At 40.8% G+C, this 22,659-nt stretch overlaps 1 protein-coding gene across 2 annotated transcripts in view; it reads right to left on the reverse strand.

Moving 5' to 3' along the window:
* Positions 1-22,659, reverse strand: part of ERO1B (endoplasmic reticulum oxidoreductase 1 beta) — a 61,013-nt gene that overhangs the window by 9,440 nt on the left and 28,914 nt on the right. For both annotated transcript variants that reach the window (XM_024106489.3, XM_005291188.5), the window contains 9 exons: positions 15,984-16,066; positions 13,431-13,504; positions 12,203-12,323; positions 12,064-12,110; positions 10,594-10,605; positions 5,993-6,019; positions 2,270-2,362; positions 1,571-1,817; positions 1-70 (listed from right to left, as the gene is read on the reverse strand). In XM_024106489.3, coding sequence (XP_023962257.1) covers positions 1-70; positions 1,571-1,817; positions 2,270-2,362; positions 5,993-6,019; positions 10,594-10,605; positions 12,064-12,110; positions 12,203-12,323; positions 13,431-13,504; positions 15,984-16,066 — 774 coding nt within the window. The remainder of the gene's footprint in view (positions 71-1,570; positions 1,818-2,269; positions 2,363-5,992; positions 6,020-10,593; positions 10,606-12,063; positions 12,111-12,202; positions 12,324-13,430; positions 13,505-15,983; positions 16,067-22,659) is intronic.

Below are 22,659 nucleotides of genomic sequence, written 5' to 3' on the forward strand. Positions count from 1 at the left end.
CTTTAATGACTTGGCCCCTTTTTTATCTCCTGCAAACATGGACTTTTCATCGAAGTGCATTGGAAAGGATCTGCTCAAACAAAAAATTGTAAAGAAAATCAGCACACACTACAATATATCATCCAAGTGTACAGTATCACTCTACTAACTATTTTAAATTACTTGGAAGTTTCTGCTCTGGTTCATTGAAGACCAGTCATGATAGCCTGTGCGGCAGTGCTGATTAATGCAAACACACACTATAAGCATAGAAAACCACAAAGCCAAAAAAAAAATAAATCACAATCCTCTGCCATGTCTGAGGTGTGTATTAATCTGCATTAACATACAGCCTAAAGCAGGGGTGGCCAATCTGAGCCTGAGAAGGAGCCAGAATTTACCAATGTACATTGCCAAAGAGAAGCAGTAATACGTCAGCAGCCATGCTCCTCATCTCCCCCGTCCCCGCCGCTCCCAGTGCCTCCCACCTACCGGCAGCCCTCCCCACACCTCCCGATCAGCTGTTTCATGGTATGCATGGTTCTGGGGGGGGGGGAGGGAAGAGAAGCAAGGGCATGGCAGGCTCAGAGGAGGGCGCGGAAGGGGTGGAGTGGGAGCAGGACTTGTGGCAGAGCCAGGGGTTGAACAGTGAGCATCCCCTGGCACATTGGAAAGTTGGCGCCTGTAACTCCAGCCCTGGAGTCGGTGCCTATACAAGGAGCCGCATATTAACTTCTGAAGAGCCGCATGTGGCTCCGGAGCCATAGGTTGGCCACCCCTGGCCTAAAGAGTCTCAGGTTTATAAAGAGAGCATTTTTAAAAAGTCAACTTTTTTGAACTCTCAGTCCATACAAAACAGTTTCTTGGGATTGCCCTGCAGGGTACCCATTTTAGAAATTTAACACTACCTTATCTGAAGCAGTTTGTTTTGCAGACATTGCTCTTTGCTCCTCTCTGCCCACTAATCAAGACCCCTTTCTCCCATAGATCCTCTTAGTGTTCTCCTTGCAGCCTAAAATTTACTTAGTTTCGTTATGATTTAGATCATGAATAACTATCTGAATTTTTCTAGTGCAAAGCAAAGCAGAAGGCTGACTGAGTCACACAGTAGCAGAGGGGAAATGAGGTGACCTAGAGCAATGACTAGTCAAAGGAAAGCCAAATATGGGTTGGTTGAGGGGACTCCCAAGTAGCAGACATACAGGCGGAGAGGAAATTGAGCAACAGGGGATAATCTACTTGTAAAAACTGGTTTAGCAGCAGGATCTCTGCTCAAGTTAGATACATTTTACTAATTTTCAATATAATTATGTACATTTTATATTGAAGAGCAAGAAATCTATTTTGAACGCCTGGGAAAGTGAGGGTTGGATGTTTTAAAATGTTTCTTAATGGCTCTAACAAGAAATGTTTCCTCCTACTACTGTTTTTGGCCCCTCCTCCTTTCCAATTCACCCTTCCAACTTGTCGTCTCATTCTCTTCCCCACCATCATTTTCTTTATCCGGCTTCCCCAAACCTTCTAGCCATCCAAAAGTCACCTCTCTTCCTAGAAGATGGCTGAAATAGTAATACAAAATCTCATGTCTCACTTTGTATCTCTGAAGATGTCTAGCAAGAGGGTTTTAGATTCAGCATCTTCTTGCACATTTCCAGTGTAAAGGTCTACAAATGAACGCTCAAAGTATGGTGCAACTTTTGACAAAGCACGCAGTTCAATCAAATATAAGAAATATAAATTCTTTAGCCTCCTTGGTCCTTCTCCTTTTGTTTCAATAGGGTCAAAGCGATGAATAAACTCCTTGACATTGTGTCCCCAACGAGGCTTCCCCCAGGTTTCTAAGCAGAAAACAGATAGATAATTTTCAGTAAAGACAAACAACAACTGCACAAATACATAGACTGAGGGTAATGACTATACTACCTGCCGGATCAGTGGGCAGCGATCGATACAGCAGCAGTCGATTTATCGCATTTAGTCTAGTCGCGATAAAATCGACCCTGCGAGAGGCGCAAGCAGAGTCGATGGGGGAGTGGCAGCAGTTGACTCACTGCAGTGAAGACACCGTGGTGAGCAGATCTAAGTACGTCGACTTCAGCTACGTTATTCATATAGCTGAAGTTGTGTAACTTAGATTGGTCCCCCGCCCCCGTGGAGACGAGGCCAAACTGTGTTTACGTACACACATTTAATAGGCTTAATATACATACAGACAGGACAAACAACTATTCCCAATGGCCATATAAGATGACAGACATTTTCAGGGCTCTTACATAAAAATATAAATTACCTTCAAGAAGATAATTTGCACAGAGATGTAAGTTGATGCTAACATGAAGTCCAGAAATGAGTTTATAGAATACTCTTTTCTCCAGACAAAGACCTGGTTAGAAAAAAGCATTGATTACTAGAAATATCATTAAGATAAAAACCAACAACATTCACTGAAAATATGATGCAAAATTTGCACTGTTCAGCTTTTAGTGTTGGACTTACAATTAAGGAAAATGTCACTTATTTAGTGTCACTTTTAAAAAATTCTTATTTCTTTCAGTGGGAAGAGTTTATATCTCAAGTCTACCGTCTCACTCACCTACCCCCACCCCTCCATAACAGGCACACTTGTTCATTACTGTAAGGCTTTTGTCAGCACACATTAAAAAGAAAGGAGTATTTGGTAAAAAATTCAAGATAAAGCTCCCATGCATGTAATTTGAGTAAAACAGATTTGAACTAATCTACTTGGGCCTCTACAGCTAGGGAGACAATTGTACTAGTGACCATCCAGAAAGTAAAAACAAACAAATACATACACATTGTCATAACTATAAAGGGAAGGGTAACAGCTCTCCTGTGTACAGTATTATAAAATCCCTCCTGGCCAGAGACTCCAAAATCCTTTTACCTGTAAAGGGTTAAGAAGCTCAGGTAACCTGGCTGACACCTGACCCAAAGGACCAATAAGGGGACAAGATACTTTCAAATCTTGGGGGGCGGGGGGGAGGCTTTTGTTTGTGCGCTTTGTTTGGGAGGTTGTTCGCTCTTGGGACTGAGAGGGACCAGACATCAATCCAGGTTCTCCAAATCTTTCTGAACAAGTCTCTCATATTTCAAACTTGTAAGTAACAGCCAGGCAAGGCGTGTTAGTTTTATTTTTGTTTTCTCAACTTGTAAATGTACCTTTTACTAGAGTGTTTATCTCTGTTTGCTGTACTTTGAACCTAAGGCTAGAGGGGGGTCCTCTGAGCTCTTTAAGTTTGATTACCCTGTAAAGTTATTTTCCATCCTGATTTTACAGAGATGATTTTTACCTTTTTCTTTAATTAAAAGCCTTCTTTTTAAGAACCTGTTTGATTTTTCCTTGTTTTTAGATCCAAGGGGGTTGGATCTTGATCCACCAGGAGTTGGTGGGAGGAAGGAGGGGGGATGGTTAATTTCTCCTTGTTTTAAGATCCAAGGGGTTTGGATCTGTATTCACCTGGGAATTGGTGAAGGTCTCTCAAGGCTACCCAGGGAAGGGAATTAGCTTTGGGATGGTGGCAGCAGACCAGACCTAAGCTGGTAGTTAAGCTTAGAAGTTTTCATGCAGGCCCCCACATTTGTACCCTAAAGTTCAAAGTGGGGAAGCAGCCTTGACACACATACACACACACACACACACACAAGGTATCCTAACCTAATGGTCACTGCTATCTGCAACTGATATTTTATGGCCAAATTTAAAGGCAACATTTGAATCTGCTAAAATTGTTCTTTTTGGTCGCAGGCATAAATGCACAAAAAATGGCAAGAATAAAACAAATACTTGGACAAAACTGGCCAAGATAAATGAAACTTAATAGTAGCAGTGGAAAACCTCAAGGCTGCTGCTTAACTATGATACAACTTAAATATAAAGTCAGTTAAGATAAAACTGAGAACAGAAGGGGCAGAAAAACAAGACTAAAAGCAGTTTCCTGGGGACACAGAAAGGGGAAGCAATGAGGAGAACATAAAGAGCACCAGCAGTCACAAAACAATTTCATCACTAAAAATGTGATGATCCAGCCATATGTCCAGTCACCTTAATGGCATGATCACGGACACCACCCATGAGGTGGTTTAACTGAAAAGTGCTATAGTAACTCAGAGGGCTGAAGACCCAAAAGATGTTGTTTAGGCCCAATATTAGAAAACAAATAACATACTGATGATATTTGAGGGAGCAAAATCAAATTAAAGGGCAAAAGTGGTGGAGTGGGAGTCTTCATTGGAAGGCAAACCAGAACAAGTCTTTGAGGAAGCATTTGAAGATGACAGTGGAGGTTGCATGACACACAAGAAATGGGAGGACAACACAGGAATAAAGGGCTGTAAGTAAAAGGACATGGAGTCACTTATGGAAGAAGGAGACCAGGAGAGAACCTGTTATGGTCAAGTTAACTAGAAACCATATTTTCTGAAGTCAATAAGCAGTGTTTCCCCTGGCGTATAGAGAGCAAACTGATATGTATGCTACTTCCAAATGTAGAGATTTTGTCTACACAGCAGGGTAATGTGCAGTAGGGGATTGTGATTTTTAAAGCGCAGTAATGTGTTTCACATTAATTGGTCTATGTAGACCCTGTTGTTGCACATTAAAAGTTCCCTAATGCACTTCAATGTAGTACTACAGCACTACACTGAAGTGCACTAGGGAATTTCTAGTGCACAGCAACAGGGTCTACATAGATCCATTAATGCGCAATATGTTAATGCACTTTAAAAATCCCCTCCCCTCCCACCCCCAGTGCACTTTACCCCACTGAAAGGGCAAACCCTTACTACATATTTTCCAAAAGATTCTGGATAAAATGGTCCCACTGCCAAACTGAAGTAACTGCCTTTTAGGAGGTCTGGCCTCATTTACAAGCATATTATTTATTTTAAAGAACACATTTGAGCTTTTATGCTTTCATGTGCTAGCAGCTGTAAAAGCTACTAATAGCAGAAGTAAATGCTTTATGCAGAACAAAGTTAGCTGCTTAAAAGGCTTAATTATGTTTTCTTGCTCCAATTAACAAAATATTCTTTTCCACACTTCGAGGATACCTTTGGTTGCTATCAGTATTAAACCTGCTTGGCATTTTAAGGAAATAAAAAGGTAAAACATTGTGTTTTGCTGCTAATTGTTCCTATCCTTGGTCTTAAAACCAATTCTGCTTGTATAAATGAGCGGTTCAACCACCATTGCTTTCAAAAACATCTGACAATTAGTCATAATAAAGATCCTAGCAATTTCTTTGCCTACTTCCTCATTTTAGATTCTAAAAGTTGGGAGTCATGAGTAGCTAAATGGTGAGTAAATGTGTAAACAGCACAAGCATCACCACTGAGAAAATATAACCTTAAAGCATTTACAATAACATGACAACTGAACAAAAGAGGAGGTCTCTACAAGTCTTTGAATGCCGCTTAGAGTATTTTTATTGCACAAAGATACCTCTGCATAAAAAGAGTGCATTCTGAGCATGATTGCTTGAATAATTTCAGGAGGCTAATTTACCCTGATTTCAAGTCCAATTTAGTTCACTCTAAATACTTTTAAAAACCCACACTACCAAAAACTCTTGATTTCACACACCATATGTAGGTTCATAAAGAAAATATATTCATAAATCTTTGTGTAGATCAGCTGAACATAATATACAATCACCTAGATTGTCTAAAACATTTATGAGAACAGTTTTATCTATAGTACAACACCCTATTGCTTAGGGACAACTCTCTCATATATCATGGATGACTTGCAAAGTGAATACCAGTGGTCTTCTAGCAGTGTAGAATGCCAACATAAGGGTGCAAAATCTCTTACACATACTACAATAACTGATCCATTAAGAAACAATTACTGGCTTTGGGATGAAGATGGACATTCACTCCAGGCACCAACCAAGTATGACTGACAATGAGTAAGGATAAGCAATTGGGTAATAACACTGGTATCTAATGCAATTGACATTAATTTTAAGCATCATATCAACTTTCCTTTTACCTTCTAGCCATGTGTAGAAAGATTCTCCTGAAAACACAAAAATACATAGTTAAATCCATCAGTATTCATTTGTACATATTAACATCCTTTAAGTAGAAACTAAGGCTGTCAAGCTATTAAAAAAATTAATCACGCGATTAATCACTCTGTTAAACCTCAATAGAATACCATTTATTTTAAATATTTTGGATGTTTATAACATTTTAAAATATATTAATTTCAATAACAACACAGAATACAAAGTGTACAGTGCTCACTTTATATTTTTTATTACAAATATTTGCACTGTAAAAAACAAAAAAATGTATTTTTCAATTCAGTTTATACAAGTACTGTAATGCAATCTCTTTATCATGAAAGTTGAACTTACAAATGTAGAATTATGTACAAAAAAACAGCATTCAAAAACAAAACAATGTAAAACTTAAGAGCCTGCAAGTTCACTCAGTCCTACTTCTTGGTCAGCCAATCACTCAGACAAACAAGTTTGTTTACATTTGCAGGAGATAATGCTGCCCGCTTCTTTACAATGTCACCTGAAAGTGAGAACAGGCATTCGCATGGCACTGTTGTAGCCGGTGTCGCAAAATAATTACATGCCAGATGTGCTAAAGATTCATATGTCCCTTCATCTTCAACCACCATTCCGGAGGACATGCGTCCATGCTGATGACGGGTTCTGCTCAATAACTATACAAAGCAGTGCAGACTGATGCATGTTCATTTTCATCATCTGAGTCAGATGTCACCAGCAGAAGGTTGATTTTCTTTTTTGGTGGTTCAGGTTCTGTAGTTTCTGCATAGTGTTTTGCTCTTTTAGGACTTCTGAAAGCATGCTTTACACCTCGTCCCTCTCAGATGTTGGAAGGCACTTCAGATTCTTAAACTTTGGGTCGAGTGCTGTAGCTATCTTTAGAAATCTTACATTGGTACCTTCTTTGCATATTGTCAAATATGCGTGAACGTGTTCTTAAAATGAACATGTGCTGGGTCATCGTCCAAGACTGCTATAATATGAAATACATGACAGAATGTGGGTAAAACAAACAGAGCAGGAGACATACTAGTCTCCCCCAAGAAGTTCAGTCAAAATTTAATTAATGCATTTTTTTAAAAAAAAAACAAGCATCATCAGCCTGGAAGCATGTCCCCTGGAATGGTGGCCAAAGCATGAAGGGGCATACGAATGTTTAGCATATCTGACACAAATACCTTGCCATACTGGCTACAAAAGTGCCATGCAAACGCCTGTTCTCACTTTCAAGTGATACTGTAAATAAGACGCGGGCAGCATTATCTCCCGTAAAAGTAAACAAGCTTGTTTGTCTTAGTGATTGACTGAATAAGAAGTAGGACTGAGTGGACTTGTAGGCTCCAAAGTTTTAAATTGTTTTGTTTTTTTGAGAGACGTTATGTAACAAAAAAAATTCTACATTTGTAAGTTGCACTTTCACTGGTTAGATTGTTGGGCTCAATGGGTAGTGATCAACGGCTTGATGTCTAGTTGGCAGTCGGTATCAAGCGGAGTGTCCCAGAGGTTGGTCCTGGGGCTGGTTTTGTTCAACATCTTTATTAATGGTCTGGATGATGGGATGGATTGCACCCTCAGCAAGTTCACAAATGACACTAAGCTGGGGGGAGAGGTAGATATATTGGAGGGTAGGGATAGGGTCCTGAGTGACCTAGACAAATTGGAGGATTGGGCCAAAAGAAATTTGATGAGGTTCAACAAGGACAAGTGCAGAGTCCTGCACTTAGGACGGAAGAATCCATTGCACTGCTACAGGCCGGGGTTCGACTGGCTAAGCAGCAGTTCTGCAGAAAAGGACCTGGGGATTACAGTGGATGAGAAGCTGGATATGCAGCAGTGTGCCCTTGTTGCCAGAAGGCTAATGGCATATTGGGCTGCATAAGTAGGAGCACTGCCAGCAGATTGAGGGAAGTGATTATTCCCCTCTATTTGGCACTAGTGAGGACACACCTGGAGTATTGTGTCCAGTTTTGGTCCCCCCACTACAGAAGGGATGTGGACAAATTGGAGAGAGTCCAGTAGAGGGCAACGGAAATGATTAGAGGGCAGGGGCACATGACTTACGTTGAGAGCCTGAAGGAACTGGGATTATTTAGTCTGCAGAAGAGAAAAGTGAGGGGGGATTTGATAGCAGCCTTCAACTACCTGAAGGTGGGTTCCCAAAGAGGATGGATCCAGACTGTTCTCCGTGGCGGCAGATGACAGAACAAGAAGTAATGGTCTCAAGTTGCAGTGGGGGAGGCCTAGGTTGGATATTAGGAAACACTATTTCACTAGGAGGGTGGTGAAGCACTGGAATGGGTTACCTAGGGAGGTGGTGGAATCTCCTTCCTTAGAGGTTTTTAAGGCTCGGCTTGACAAAGCCCTGGCTGGGATGATTTAGTTGGGGTTGGTCCTCCTTTGAGCAGGGGGTTGGACTAGATGACCTCCTGAGGACTCTTCCAAGCCTAATCTTCTATGATTGTATGATAAAGAGATTGCACTATAGTACTTGTATGAGGTGAATATACTATTTCTTTTATCATTTTTACAGTGCAAATATTTGTAATAAAAATAATATAAAGTGAGCACTGTACACTTTGTATTCTGTGTTGTAATTTAAGTCAATATATTTGAAAATGTTGAAAAACATACAAAAATATTTAATAAATTTCAATTGGTATTCTATTGTTTAACAGTGCAATTAAAGCTGCGATTAATCACAATTAATTTTTTTAATCACAATTAATTTTTTTGAGTTAAGCGCATGAGTTAACTGCGACTAATTGACAGCCCTAGTAGAAACCCTTGAGTACTATATGCACTGTATATTCTGAGGACATGAACTTCCAGTGGTGCATGCTTTGGAGCAATATCATAAAAATTAAGATGAGTTAACTTTCCCTTTCTTGCAGGAGGAAGGGAGTATTATCCTCATTGTCTGCAACAACATAAAAGAATAAAGATAAAACTGTACTAATATATTGGGGAAGCCATATGTGGATAGTACTAGAGAAAGTAATAAAATTCCCACAATACATAGTTTTCCAATAACACTTCTAGGGAACAAGTTCATTCCTAACTCTGGGCAGCAAGTGACTGATTCACGTCCCTGATGTTTAAGGGTTGAGATTTTCAAATTTTTATCTTAGCTAGCATAAAGAAGATGATATTTTTAATTCTATAAACATCAAATGCGTATGACTTTGGAGTAAGTTCTTTCCCTCAGTGGTCTGTAGCAGAGCCTTTCAGAGTTTAACTATATATTTTATAAAAAAAAGTATTACTTATCAGTTTTAATTTTGTTGCCTTTTAATTTAGTTGGCTGTCACCTTGTTCTCGTATTAGGAAGACAGCAAGCCCAAATGACCTACACAATATCATTCATAAAGCTGGTCAGAACTGTTCATATCTGTTCAAAAGGCATTTTTATTGATAGAAATTGCACTAAAATGGCTTTCTGAACGATATGAAAGTTTTGTGGAAAGTTTTCATATCTTAAAAAAAAAAAATCTATTTTTCCATCAAATTGAAATAATTCATAGGTTCCCCTGATCTTTTCCTTTCTCATTCACTTTTCCACTGGAAAAAAGGGAAACATAAAGGGGGAGGCACCCAAAACTGAAACCTCAAAATGTGTTTGTATGCTCAATTTTTTCATTTTATTAGTGAAAAAATTAAGATTTCTATTAAATTAAAAACATTGTTTCTTCCAAAAAATTTCAAGACTCTTATTTTTGACCAGCGCACACCACTCATTATTTCACACACAATAATGACTCCTCTTGTCTCCTTTGCAAACTAATTTTCTTAGTTTTTTTACTCTTTCCTAACATGAAAGTCTTCCCAAGCCTTTAATAATTTTCACTGATGTCCTCCAGATCATTGCTATTTCTACTGCATAATTTTTGAGATGGGTGATCAAAAGTCACCACAGTGTTCAGGCTAACAGTGTAACCACTGATTTATACAATAGCATATTTTCAACATTTTCTAAGCCTTTCTTGACAGTTGAAAATCTTGTTTGCTTTGACTGCAACTGTGCAGGTTTTCACTGAGCTGTCCACAATGACCCCTAGATCTTTTTAGAAATCAGCAATCATAAGCATTTATCATCGTACACTGACTACAATGGGAAAAAAAGGGGGACAAAACACCCGGATTATATATAAAGAAGCTATCCAGGTCAAAAAAAGCTGCTCTTTTCCTCTATCAAAATAAAAATATTACATCTGCCATCAATGGAAAAGAGGAGAAACTCAAAGCCTTACACAACTCAGGCCCAAAAGACTTCTACCCCATGTCTTGTAAAAACCTTCCCAGACCCTCTTTCATTTCTTCACCTTCACTCTTCTTGATATTCATGTATTCCAGCAAGACCATAAATATTCTTATGGGAAAAAGACAGACAAGTGAGCTATATAATTAGGGCAACTATCTGGTCTTTTTCGCTCCCCCAGTAGAAAGAGTGAAAATTATTTTTTCTTTTGGATGGAGAGGAAGTTTATACAACATTAAACAATCACAACTACCGAAGTAGCTCTCACTATATATTTAACTATTATGGAGAATGTATTAAATCAGGACTTACCATCATCCTGCCCTGGAAAAAAAGAAAAAAAAATTATAAATAATGATCTAGGAACATTAGAAAAAAAGCTCTTCCACTCTGTATGGAAAATGAGACAGTACCCTGCCACAGAGATATTAAAAATGCAAGAAATGCTTCTTTGGTTCATGTCAGGAATCTTACAAATAGCTTTTCTTTTACACAGAAGATATGCTGTAGCTCAAACAGAAGTTATGGGCTTGGTGCAGAAATTAATGGATGAGGACCTATGGCTTGTGTTATGCAGAAGGTTTGATTAAATGTCTAATGGTCCTTTCTTGGTCTTATAATCAGTGAACTGTTCACTCCTGTGCATGTTACATTATAAAACATGCTTAACATTTTAAATATAATTAGTTCAGTACAATATTCAAATATACTTAACTGCCTGCCAATGGTTAATATCAATATCACTGATCTAGGAGGTCAATATTTAAGTTTTTAATTAGACTGAAATTTAAAAAATATACAGAAGGAAGTATTAGGGAGTAACCACAGAGACTCCGCCTATGTTGATGCACATAAGATATAGGGCTATATTGCATTATTTTTTAGACTGAATTAACTGATTTCAATAGTGACATTTAAAAACAAAGACTGGTTACAATTTTGCCAGTAGTCCTCATCTATGCTAGATGAGTCTTCCTTCATTTCCAACATGCAAGGTTTCTTTTTGAATGAATTGATTTACATTAATATTTCATTGTTATGGGAACTAAGGAAACCATCAGTAGGGAAACCAAAGACTTCAATTTAGATTCACTGAGAAAATAAAAAAACTAACTTATTTTCATTTGGAATTTTAAAATCAAAATTCTATTAGCAGAAAGTGTGCCTACTTAACACTGCTTTTTAAACTTTCATCTTTAAGGTAAATCTTTTCTGTGGATCCCACTCAGTAGTATCATTTCACTACTATACAGTCAGGAAAACTCAATTTATTACTAACTTGACTATGAAAGAAAAGTTGTTACTGTGCATTGTATTAGCCAATAAACATACTGAAGTGGCAAAATTAGATGCTCCAGGGGAAAAAAAAAATCAGATTCAAGATCTAAATTTTGAAGATACTGCTGTAAGGTTTTTCTAACTCCCATCCATCTTCATATCTGATTTTGACCTTGATCTTGTAAACATTTATAGACGTGCTTTAATTTGCACACAAGTAGTCCCAATGACTTTAATGAGATTATTGACATTCATAAGATTAAGCATGTGTGCAATTTAACAGGATCAGATCCTTAATTTTAGCTAATTAAGTTTTTGGTATATTAGGGTCAATTTCTTTATATTTCATGATCTAGTTTCTGTCACTTTATATGACTGAGTGGACAACAGATAGTACTACAGTGTAGGATATTATTTGTATAAATTGGACTGGAAAATTCACCAAGGTGAGTTAAAATGCCTTTGAAAGCGTTCTCATAAGTACAAAATAGTTAAGAGACCCACCCCTGCTGGGTGCCAATGGATTTAAAGGACGATAGACAGATCGAGGCCTGAAAAAAAGTTAAAAAATAAACGATTTTTGTATTTTGAAGAAATGTTACTGTTCAAAGTATAAAGTGCATTTTCCTCCCTCCCCAGTTACTTGAAGCAGTTTTCTTCATAGATGCTGTTCCACACTCTCCATGCAGAGGGTCCTTTGTATCCAGTGTAACGTTCTGGATTCAGCAGCAAATCCACATACTGCGCATCTGGAGATCTCTCATCTAAACAGGAAACCCTTTGTTACATATTCTAACCAGTCACTTTAAAAGGACCGAGTTTCACAAAAAGCAGTTATACAGAACTAAGTAAAAGTGAGATCTCGGACATCAAACACTATCTTATCCTCCAATTTGGTTTTATCTAGAATAGGCTGCAATAATCAAAATTACTATAGCAGTTACCAGAAATAATAGCAGCCATGTTCTCAGATGAAGACAAATGTCAATCAAAAAAGATCAATTTTTGCAAATTATTAAAGATAACATGTTTACTAAAGGTAAAGAGGATGACTTTAATCCAGAGGCAACTAGGAAAAAAGCCATGCTGTGAAGGAACAAGCTCTTTTAAAGTACAAATTTCTGAAGGTTAGCAAACTGAATATAGTAAACGACTGAGGGTATAGCTACACAGCAAAAAACAAAAAACAAACAAACAAACAAAAAAAAACCCAGTAGCCAGCCTCAGAGCTCAGATCAACTGACTTGGGCTTGTATGGCTCATGCTGCAGGGCTAAAAATAGCAGCGTGATGTTTGGGTCTGAACTCAGAGACCCTCTCTGCTCGCCAGGTTTCAGAGTCCAGGCTCCAGGACAAGCCCGAATGTCTACTCTTGTTAACCCCGCAGCCTGAGCTCTGGGAGCACAAGTCAATTAACCCAGGCTCTAAGACTCCCTGGCACATAATTTGTTTTGTTTTGCTGTGTAGACATACCCTCAATAGGTTAAAGCAATCAGGTTTTGCGTAAGTGGTCTTATGTTTGCCCCAGTATGGAAGGAGGATTTCAGCATCTTTTACTGTTACTTATGCACTCTCTTTTTCATTTCCATAAAATAGACACCTGTCTATCCACTATCAAATGCCTCACATGTCAGTACTAATAGAGACTCTCTCTCTATGCCCCTCGGTTGTACTTTTTCCCTCCCACCCTAAGCACTTTCCTTCTACATGAGAAGGTATGAGATTTTTATTTGGCCATTCAGCGCAACATTAAGCATTAAGCCATTTGTATAACACCTTTAAACTTATTTACTGACAGTGCATAAAGCAAACATGCTTTCTTAGAGAACTTCAGCTGTTTTAAAAGCTTATTCACTTCCATATCTATTTTACCATCAAGTTCACAAAAGTGGTCCTGTGAATCATCATATCTTGCCCAGTCAATGAAAGCCTCTTTACTTTGGTTACTGAGAAAAAAAGAGAAAATAAATACATGTAATTGAATTTGACTTGTAAAAATGTTTTTATTTTTGTTTTTAAATGTATCCATGTCAAAATAAGCAATCATAAAACCACAGATAATTTTGAATACAGAGAATTGATGGTGTGCAATAGCTCTGGAGCTAAATTTAAAATGACTATATCCAAAGCACTGGAACATATCAATGAGCTATTGCCTGTTAGATGCTTGTAAATTTATCTCAAGAGAAAGAACACGAATGACTGTATTCAGACTTGCCATACAAACATACCTTTCATGGCAAGCTGGAGTGTAAATTTAACCTGCGCTAGCCTGCAACGCATTAAGTGCCGTGTGGACACTGCTGCTGTGCACTAAAAGTTCCCTAGTACACTTTAGTCTACCCTGCATTGAACTAGGAGTAGGTTAGAGCACACTAGGGAACTTTCAGTGTGTGTTGGGGTAGATACAAACCCCAGCTTGCCAAGAACTGTGTGTTCGTATAGACAAGTCTTTATATATTGTAGAAAAAACCCTGCATTGGCAAAGATGGACAGGGGTCTTTCATCTCCTCTGCCCCATCTCTAACATCAACTGATTCTACATTACAATATGAGACAAGTCAATGATCTTGATTCTGTATATTGCTTTATAAATAGGATTATCCTCTTGGGGAAAAAAAAAAAAGAAGAAAATACCAAGGAATTAACTGTCACATTTCCCTAACTCTTCCTGTCCAATTACCTTGTAGTATTTGTAACAAACAACAATGTTTCGGTCTTGAGCCTTTAGCAAACAATGGTAAGCCAGCCATTAACTACAGCATTTCAAAACCAAACACCAATAAACTATCTCATTGGTAGATAGCAGCCATGTAGTGCCTTGGGAAGTAATGAATAAATCCCTTCAACCACCCATTCTTTCTGACCAAGTTAACCCAAACTCAGTTTTACAAACCTAGGGACCAGTTCTACAACAAGATCCACGGATCCCTCTCCTTTTGTCATATTTGGAGAGAGCAGGAAGAACCTGGAGGTGTATCAGGTGGAGAGAAGCTCTATTCCTAGGAGCTTCCCCATCCAGTCAACTTCCTGTATTTTGCCAGAAGGCAGTCCCAGTTTGATTAAATTCAGCCAAACAGGCAGAATACCCCAGAGCTAGGAGCCATCAAAAGGGTGTATTGCTGGGTTTGAAGGATTTGCATGGGAGGCATAGATACCGGCTATCTCCCACTTGTTCCTATATCAATGATTATCTTCCGGTTCCCTCCCCAACTTAAACGCTCACTTTCCATGTCCCCAAGAAGCATGCGTCCCTCTCCAACCCTCTACATGCCCGCTGTCCACATTCCCTACCACAAGAGTTTTCACACTCCTTTTAACTCCCTTTTTCTTGGGAAAAAATTCTCTCTCTTAGTGACAGGCCAGTTTGGTCCTTTTTTCTGCAGAGAGAGAAGGCGCTGAAACTTTTTTTTTTTTTTTTTAAATAAAAGCAACAAGTTAGAAATCTTACTGTCTCCTGATTTACTATAGCTTACGCTGAGCTTCCTGAAGCCAACTCTTAAGATGATGTTCCCAAGAAGAAACAAAGATCTTATAGGTCAGGTTTACCTGTTCAAAACTGGGGCCTAAAAGTACTAGATCTCTGCTAAGAAAGTCCACTAAAGTTGATTTTATCTTTCTACCTTTTTTGGGAGGATGGGTCGTACGAAATGTCAAAAAAAAAAAAATTACATTCTGAAACTGTTTACCTACTCAATTTTTAAGTGGGCTCTAACTCAAGAGCCTCTTATCCAAATCATTTTGAGTTTTGTAGAAAAATATCATTCCTGCTTCAGATCAAATCTACTTTTGTTTGTTTTGGAAGGATGGTGCTTGGTAGGGGGAGGAGGGGTTAGAGAAGGGGCCAAAGTTGAGCTTATAGGAAATTGGTTCCTCAACTATGGAGCAACTGCCATTGCTGCACAGTCAAGCTCCTTTGATCAAAATGGCCCTTCAATATCCTGCTCCAAACTTTTCTCTGTTGGGAATCCAGATCCTCCTATGAAGTCCTCAGTAAATGCTATGTTCTAACATTGAAATTTTAGAAGCGGAGATAATTCGTTCAGGATGTGCAGATAAAAGATTTTAGACCAAAGTCCCCATTCTCTAGTATTTGTTTATACCACTCTGCCCAAGACAAAGTGGTAATAAAAAAACCTCAGATGCTCTTTTTCCTGGGTTTCCTGCCTTCCCTGCTCATAGAGTTTTGTATACAATAAAAATCTTCCTTTAAAAAGGGAAAGATGATATTTGTTCTCTTTCTTCTGATCTTTAGCTTCAGAAGTTTTTGAGTCCATTAACTCGTATTTAACACCATGGCTATTTTCCACTGTTTTTACAGGGACTTTATAAAAGTGAAGAGAACAAAAAGCAGCAGTTTCCAAAATAACATACCAGAGTCAAGATGACCTTTTGTTGGTACTATTTACTTTAAGCACAGCTTACCTTAGAGTACTGTTAATTGCTCCCAGTTTGTTAGCTTGTTCACAGTCTTCCAAATCTTTGCTGTTATTTGCTCTTTTTGAGTACTGTAAAAAAAGTTATATTTAGTACACCAACATTAACTAGAGACGTCCTTCACCTCACCCCTTTCTTAGGGAAGTCAAAGTTGTGCAGTAAATACAAATCTGCTGATATGGAAAACACAAGGATTCTGAGGATGCAAGGTAATCTTGCTGATTTTGGAATCTTCTCCAGAATCAAAGTTTCCTTTAAAAAAAAAAAAAAGTTTAAAACCTTTCCTATGTAATACAAATCAATGAAGTATTTGCCTGGAAATTGTGCAGAGACCTTGAAATACAGCACCAATGCGGATGTGAACATTCCCTTTCAACTTAAATAGAGCACTAAATTCAAAGACTAGCATTATGACCACTAGAATACTTACAATTTTAAGGCAGTTTGTACAGAACAAGAGCATGATCTGATCTAGGAGATCATTCATCACTGGAACCTGTCCATCGGCAGGTAAGCCCTTGCTGTGACTGAATTTAAAGACACTCCGATGAAGACCAAAGAGTTTTGAGTTACACTGGGGAAAGCATAAGTTGAAAGCATTGATGAATTGGACTCATAGGCTTCTTGACATGGTCTTGGCAAGGAGAAGCCAGTCATCAAGATGGGGGAAAATGGTGAAGCCACAATGCCTGATATGGGCTTTTATTACTAAGAAGGTCTTAGCAGTGACCCTCGGGGCTGTATTGAAAATGGTCACGGCCCACCAGGAATCTGAGAAAGCATCTGATGGGGTGAATGGCCATGTGAAAGTATGTGTCCTACATATCAAGAGCTTTAAACTACATGTTCTTTTTTAGAGATGGAATTATAGATGCCAGCGTGACCATGTGAAGTTTCAATTTGCAAATAAGACAGTTAAGATGGCAGAAATCAAGGATAGCCCAGCTGCCCTTCTTTTTGTGTACTAGGAAGTATATTGAGTAAAAACCCTTTCCTTAAAACTGAAGAGGTAACCGCTCACTTGCTCCTCACTATAAGAAGAATTCTACTACTTGTTTGAGAATCTCCTTTTGAGAATGGTCCCTGAAAAGGGAGAAGGGGTTGGGAATTTTGGAGGGGGAAAAAAAAATACATTTGATAGTATAGCTAGAACGGATGATGTTTATTACCCACTTATTCATTATTATTGCACTCTAGATGCGGGAAAAGAGTGCAAAAGGGGTGTGGAAATCAACAGGTGGTGGCATCATTGGTTTGCAGCTCTCAAACTCCCATCAAAAAAAATATCGTTTAGATGGGGGCTGGAACTGGGATGCTATTGCTGCAGAAGGTGGATGGAAACGGGACTTCTGAACCCTTTGCCTGTTACAGGCTAGCTCATAAGGCCACTGGTGGTAAAACTGCTGAGCCATTGGTCTATCCTTGTATAACTGCCTGTGGAATTTTCACTTTGAGAGAGTGGGATATATACTCCCAGGGAGTGGAGGGGGGCTCTGGAGTCCTTTAGACTGTGCAACAACTTATCTGTCTTTTGGTTAAAAAGATAAGTTTCACTGAAGTGCAGGTCCTCCTAGATACCTCTAGATCTCTCTGTGGCAGCTTAGACAACCAAAGAATTAACAGCCGGATGAGAAAAAGGGAAAGTGCACCCTTTTGGCAGGGATAAAATAGCATTTTGCTGTCCTCTTAGGGATAGGAGCAGAAATGGCCAGGGTGTACCAGGCTGTTCAAGCTGGTTCCAGAATGGCTTCATTAATAGGAAGTGCTATTTGGTTGGATCCGGAGGATTGCCAAGAGTGTATGTTGAAGATCCTGAACTTCCTCAAGGGAGATCTGCAGCTCCTCTGCAACACTATGTAACAGTTCCTGGAACTGCTTATGGTCATCGAGGGGACGGAGATATTGGAGTGACTATTTATCCAGATATGAGGACAGTCTCGTCAGTACCGCTAGCTCCAGATCCATCATCTTCTTCCCTGGCATCAGAAGGAATTTCTAGTTGTCCTCTTGCAGGGGCAGGGTGGACTGACTCCCTAGGGGATCATGTCGACTCTGCAGAGTAGTACAGGTCCCAGTATCCCAGAGAAGGCCAGGAAGATGGGTCAAAGGGTGGCTTTGGGAGTCTCCCTGGCATAGGGTACCAACAGTTCTGAGCCAGGTGCTGAAGTGGAAGTTGGTTCCAGACTGGTCTGGGAAGACATGCCTCAGAGGAGGAGACATCAGTTCCTCGGGTTGTTCAGAGTCTCCAAAGAAAGAAAATGCTAAGTCTGGATCCATTGGCAGCACCAATGGTTCCACTGGAGGGAAATCATGGCTGTCTGATAGAATGGGAGACAAACTCCTCCCATAAGCTGCATCTCTTGATGTAGTCAGGACCACTCTTGTGAGGGAAGGACCTGGGATGATGGATTCTGGGAATCGGGGAGAACAAAAATGTCATTGGGTATAGAATAAGACTCTGCTCTCCCTTGAGAGATCCTATCTGCCTGAACTGCTGGAGTCAATGCAGTTATGGTTTGTGCCAGTTGGGAGAGGCAGAACCAGTATTGTCAACGGTTAAGGCTCCCAATAGTTGCCTTTTGTCAATGCCATCAGTTCTCAGAGTTTAGGCTTGGTTGGTACCAGAGGCATCGTTGCCTCTGGAGCGCCATTTGGTACCGGGGTGCTGGAAAAAAAAGTTACCTATCTCTCGTAAGTGTTGTTCTTTGAGATGTATTGCTCATGTCCATTCCAATAGGTGTGTGCGTGCGCCACGTGCACGATCGTCGGAAGGTTTTCCCCTACCAGTACCTGTTGGGTCAGCAGTGGAGCCCCCTGCAGTGGCATCCTAATCGTGGTGTATATAGGACACTGCCGACCCACCACCTGCTCAGTTCCTTCTTGCTGGAAGACTCCAACAGAGGAGAGGTGGATAGGATTTGGAATGGACATGAGTAACACATCTTGAAGAACAACGGTTACGAGAGGTAGGCAACCATTTTTTCTTCTTCGAGTGTTTGCTCACGTCCATTCCAATAGGCATCTCCCAAGCAGTTTCTGTGGTAACTTACGAAATGGCTTTCTGTGTTCAGTGTAGAAGACTAGGGCATGCCTGATGTCCAGGGAATGGAGCATCCGCTCTCTGCCAGTGGCATGAGGCTTGGGGAAGAAAACCGGTAAAAATATGTCCTGATTCACATGAAACTGGGAGACCACCTTGGGTAGAAATGCAGGGTGAGGATGCAGCTGAACCTCGTCTTTGTAAAAGACAGTATGGGGGGCTCGGAGGTAAGTGCTTTGAGCTCAGAGACCCTTCTGGATGATGTTATAGCCATTGGAAAGGCACCTTCCAAGAGAGGTAGGAGAGAAGGCAGGTGGCCATGGGCTCAAATGGAGGGCCCATGAGCCTGGACAAGACTAGGTTGAGGTCCCACTGGGGAACAGGCTGCCGCACCTGTCCAAGCCCTTGAGGAATTGGCTTAACATGGGGTTTCCGAAGACTGATCTACCCACTGCCCCTGGCGGTAGAAGGCCGAGATGGCAGCCAGGTGCACTTTTATAGATGATATTGCCAGCCCTTGTTGCTTCAGATCCAGTAAGTAGTCTGAAACGAGGGGAACTGGCGCTTGCTGCGGTGGGATACTCTTCTGCAGGGACCAAATAGAAAACCGCTTCCACTTTGCCAGATATATGGCTCGTGTATCTGGTTACATCTGCTTCCCAAGAGAACTTCTCTCACTGAGTCTGAACATTGGAGCTCCAACGGGTTCAGCCATTGAGTTTCCATGCCATGAGGAGGAGGGACTCCACGCTGGGGTGCTGGAGCTTGCTGTGGTCCCTGAGTGATTAAGTCCAGGCATAAGGGAAGGGTTACTTGTCTGTCGACCAATAGGCTTAACAACATGGTGAGCCAGTGCTGACAGAGCTACACGAGGGCTATGAGATCAACAAAGCCCTGTCCTGGTGGACCTTGAGGAGGACTCTGTGTATGAGAGGAAAGGGCAGGAATGCATAGAGCACGTGACTCGTCCACGTGAGGTGAAAAGGGTCCATGATGGAGCCCGGGCTGTGGTTCAGAAAGGAGCAAAACCATTGGCACTTCCTGTTGCTCAGTGTCGCTAACATGTCTATGTCCCACCTCCTGGAGAAGGAGTTGCTCATGAGAAGGGTCCCTGAAGAGGGACGGAGAAGGCGGGAGGGAACAGAACTGGATAGAATATCCCACCCCTATCATGCTCAGAGCCCAGCGATCTGTTGTGATCTGGGACCAAGCACGGTAGAAGAAGGGAGGATAATTGAGTCCTGGTGCACCGTCCTTGGGCGCACCTTCAAAAGTTAGGTTTCAGCCCCAGGGGCTGTTTGGACGAGCCCAGGTCTTGGCCTCAGAAGGACTGTGATTGGTACCTCCTATTATTCCTGCCCCTTCTCCTGGCGGAGTCCTACCTCGGGGGTCTGGAGTAGAAGCAGAAGGGAGCTTGGGTTTTGAAGGGCTTCCTCTGGGGTGTGGGAGTGTGGATTCCCAGGGACTTCAATGTCACCCTCGAGTCTTTCAGACTGTGCAAGCGGGAGTCCGTGTTCTTGGCAAACAAGCCTGCATGGTCAAATGGTAGGTCCTGAATGGCGTTCTGGACCTCCGGAGGCATGCCCAAAACCTGTAACCAGGTGCGCCGTCTCATGGTGATTGCTGTGGCCGTAGTCTGAGATGCAGAATCAGTGGCTGCCTGGAGGGAGGTCCTTGACACCACCTTCCCCTTCTCAAGAAGCGCCGCAAACTCTGGGCATGAGTCTGACAGGAGCAATTCCTGGAACTAGCGCTCTCCAGGAATTGAAGGCATAGCAGCTGAGCACCACTTGCTGATTAGCAACGCGAAGCTGGAGCGCCCCGGTCGAGTAGACTTTACAGCTGTAAAGGTCCAGCTTCTTAGCATCCCGTGACTTTGGGGCAGGACCTGGTTGACCTTGCCACTCTTTGTGGCTCGCTGCATCCACCACTAATGTTCCAGGCTGAGGATGGGTAAAAAGGTGTTCGTACCACTTTGGTGGCACAAAATACCTCCTTTCCACCCCTTTGGCTGTGGGAAGTATGGAGGCCTGGGTCTGCCATAGCACCTTTGTGGTGTTTTGTATGGTCTTTATAAGGGGCAAGGCTACCCTGTACTGGCATGTCCTGTGATCTGCAGTGCCGGGACCAGTGTCTGCTGACTTGAGCTCACGAGGCTCGGTCAGTTTCATTGCAGAATAGACTTCATGCTGGAGTCTGAGCTCTGGGATCCTCCCACCTCACAGGGTCCCACAGCTCAGGCTCCAGCCCAAGCCCAGAAGTCTACACTGCAATGAAACAGCCCTGCAGTGTGAGCCTCGTGAGTCTGAGTCAGCTGGCATGGGCCAGCCACAGGTTTTTCATTGCAGTGTAGACATACCCAAAGTCATCATGCAAATACATATTTCATATTCAGACCATATTAAATTGTATTGACTTGAAGAAACTACTGTATTTGATAGCATCAACGTCTATGGGGGGGACGAGGTGTCAGAATACTGTATCTTTATGCAGCAAAGTGAGAAGTCAGTGTCCAGAAATACATGCTAAAAATAAAAAGTGAAGTTAAAGAGATTTTGATCAGGTCTTCAGGAGATTAGATAAGCGGTAATGGAAATGTTACAGTTAGTTGATTTCTGAGGCTAGCTTTGTGGTCGAAACTTCTCCTAAACTTTCATTTTCCTATCTTCTGTGTATTTATAAAAGCCTTTTTGTTCCATCTGCAACCTACACACCAACATAGCATCCCTCCTCTCATCTACAGAAAATAATGCTGCTGAATAGTTCCTAAGTGCACTCTGGCAACAAGGCAGACAAATTTGCATACTCACAGCACGGTTTCAATATTTTTAGCGCTTATATGTAAATTGTTATTTCTTTTCATAAGCATCAAATCAATGTTACAAGAGTAATAAAGCATCACAAACATTTATTTTGTATTTCTGTAATTTAAAACAATTTTATAAAAATAATTATTGTATTCTGTAAAGTTTTAGCAAGCAGCATAAATTATAAAACATTTAAAATGCAGATTTATAATAGAAAATGATGGACCCTTACTTCAAAGCAGAATTAATGAGTAAGGCTATTCACTGACTTGGTTAGACTGCTGGTGTTTTGAGACCACTGCCTATCATGTTGACCAATATTGTCTCATTGTTTCCTTGTACTCTCCCATCTGTTGTCCCATTTGATATTTCAACTGCAAGTTCTTTGAGGAAAAGAAGAAGTCTTTTTGTTCTGTGTTTGTAAAGCGCCTAACACAGGGCTCCCAGTTGATAACTAGGGCCCTGAGACATTATGGCAGAGGTTCCCAAACTTTTTTTGATGAAGTATTTCCTGCCGAGACCCCAGACAGCATGGAGCAAAATGGTACCCTCCACGCAGCGTGACTACATACGCATGCCATGTGGAGAATGCCATTGTGTAGAGTAAAATGGCGTCTTCTGAACATCATGAGCTCGTATGCACCATATGTGGGGGTCATGCTGTTCAAAGCAAAATGGCGTCCTCCGCACTTTTAGGGTGGCAACCAAACAGTTTGGGAACCACTGCGTTACGGTAATAAAAGTAATTCATGTTCCTTCTCTTGAACATGTTGCAATGGAACACTGACAAGAAAAATCCCAGGACAACAATTCAGAG

Source organism: Chrysemys picta, chromosome 3, assembly GCF_011386835.1.
Source record: "Chrysemys picta bellii isolate R12L10 chromosome 3, ASM1138683v2, whole genome shotgun sequence".
Lineage (NCBI taxonomy): Eukaryota > Metazoa > Chordata > Testudines > Emydidae > Chrysemys > Chrysemys picta.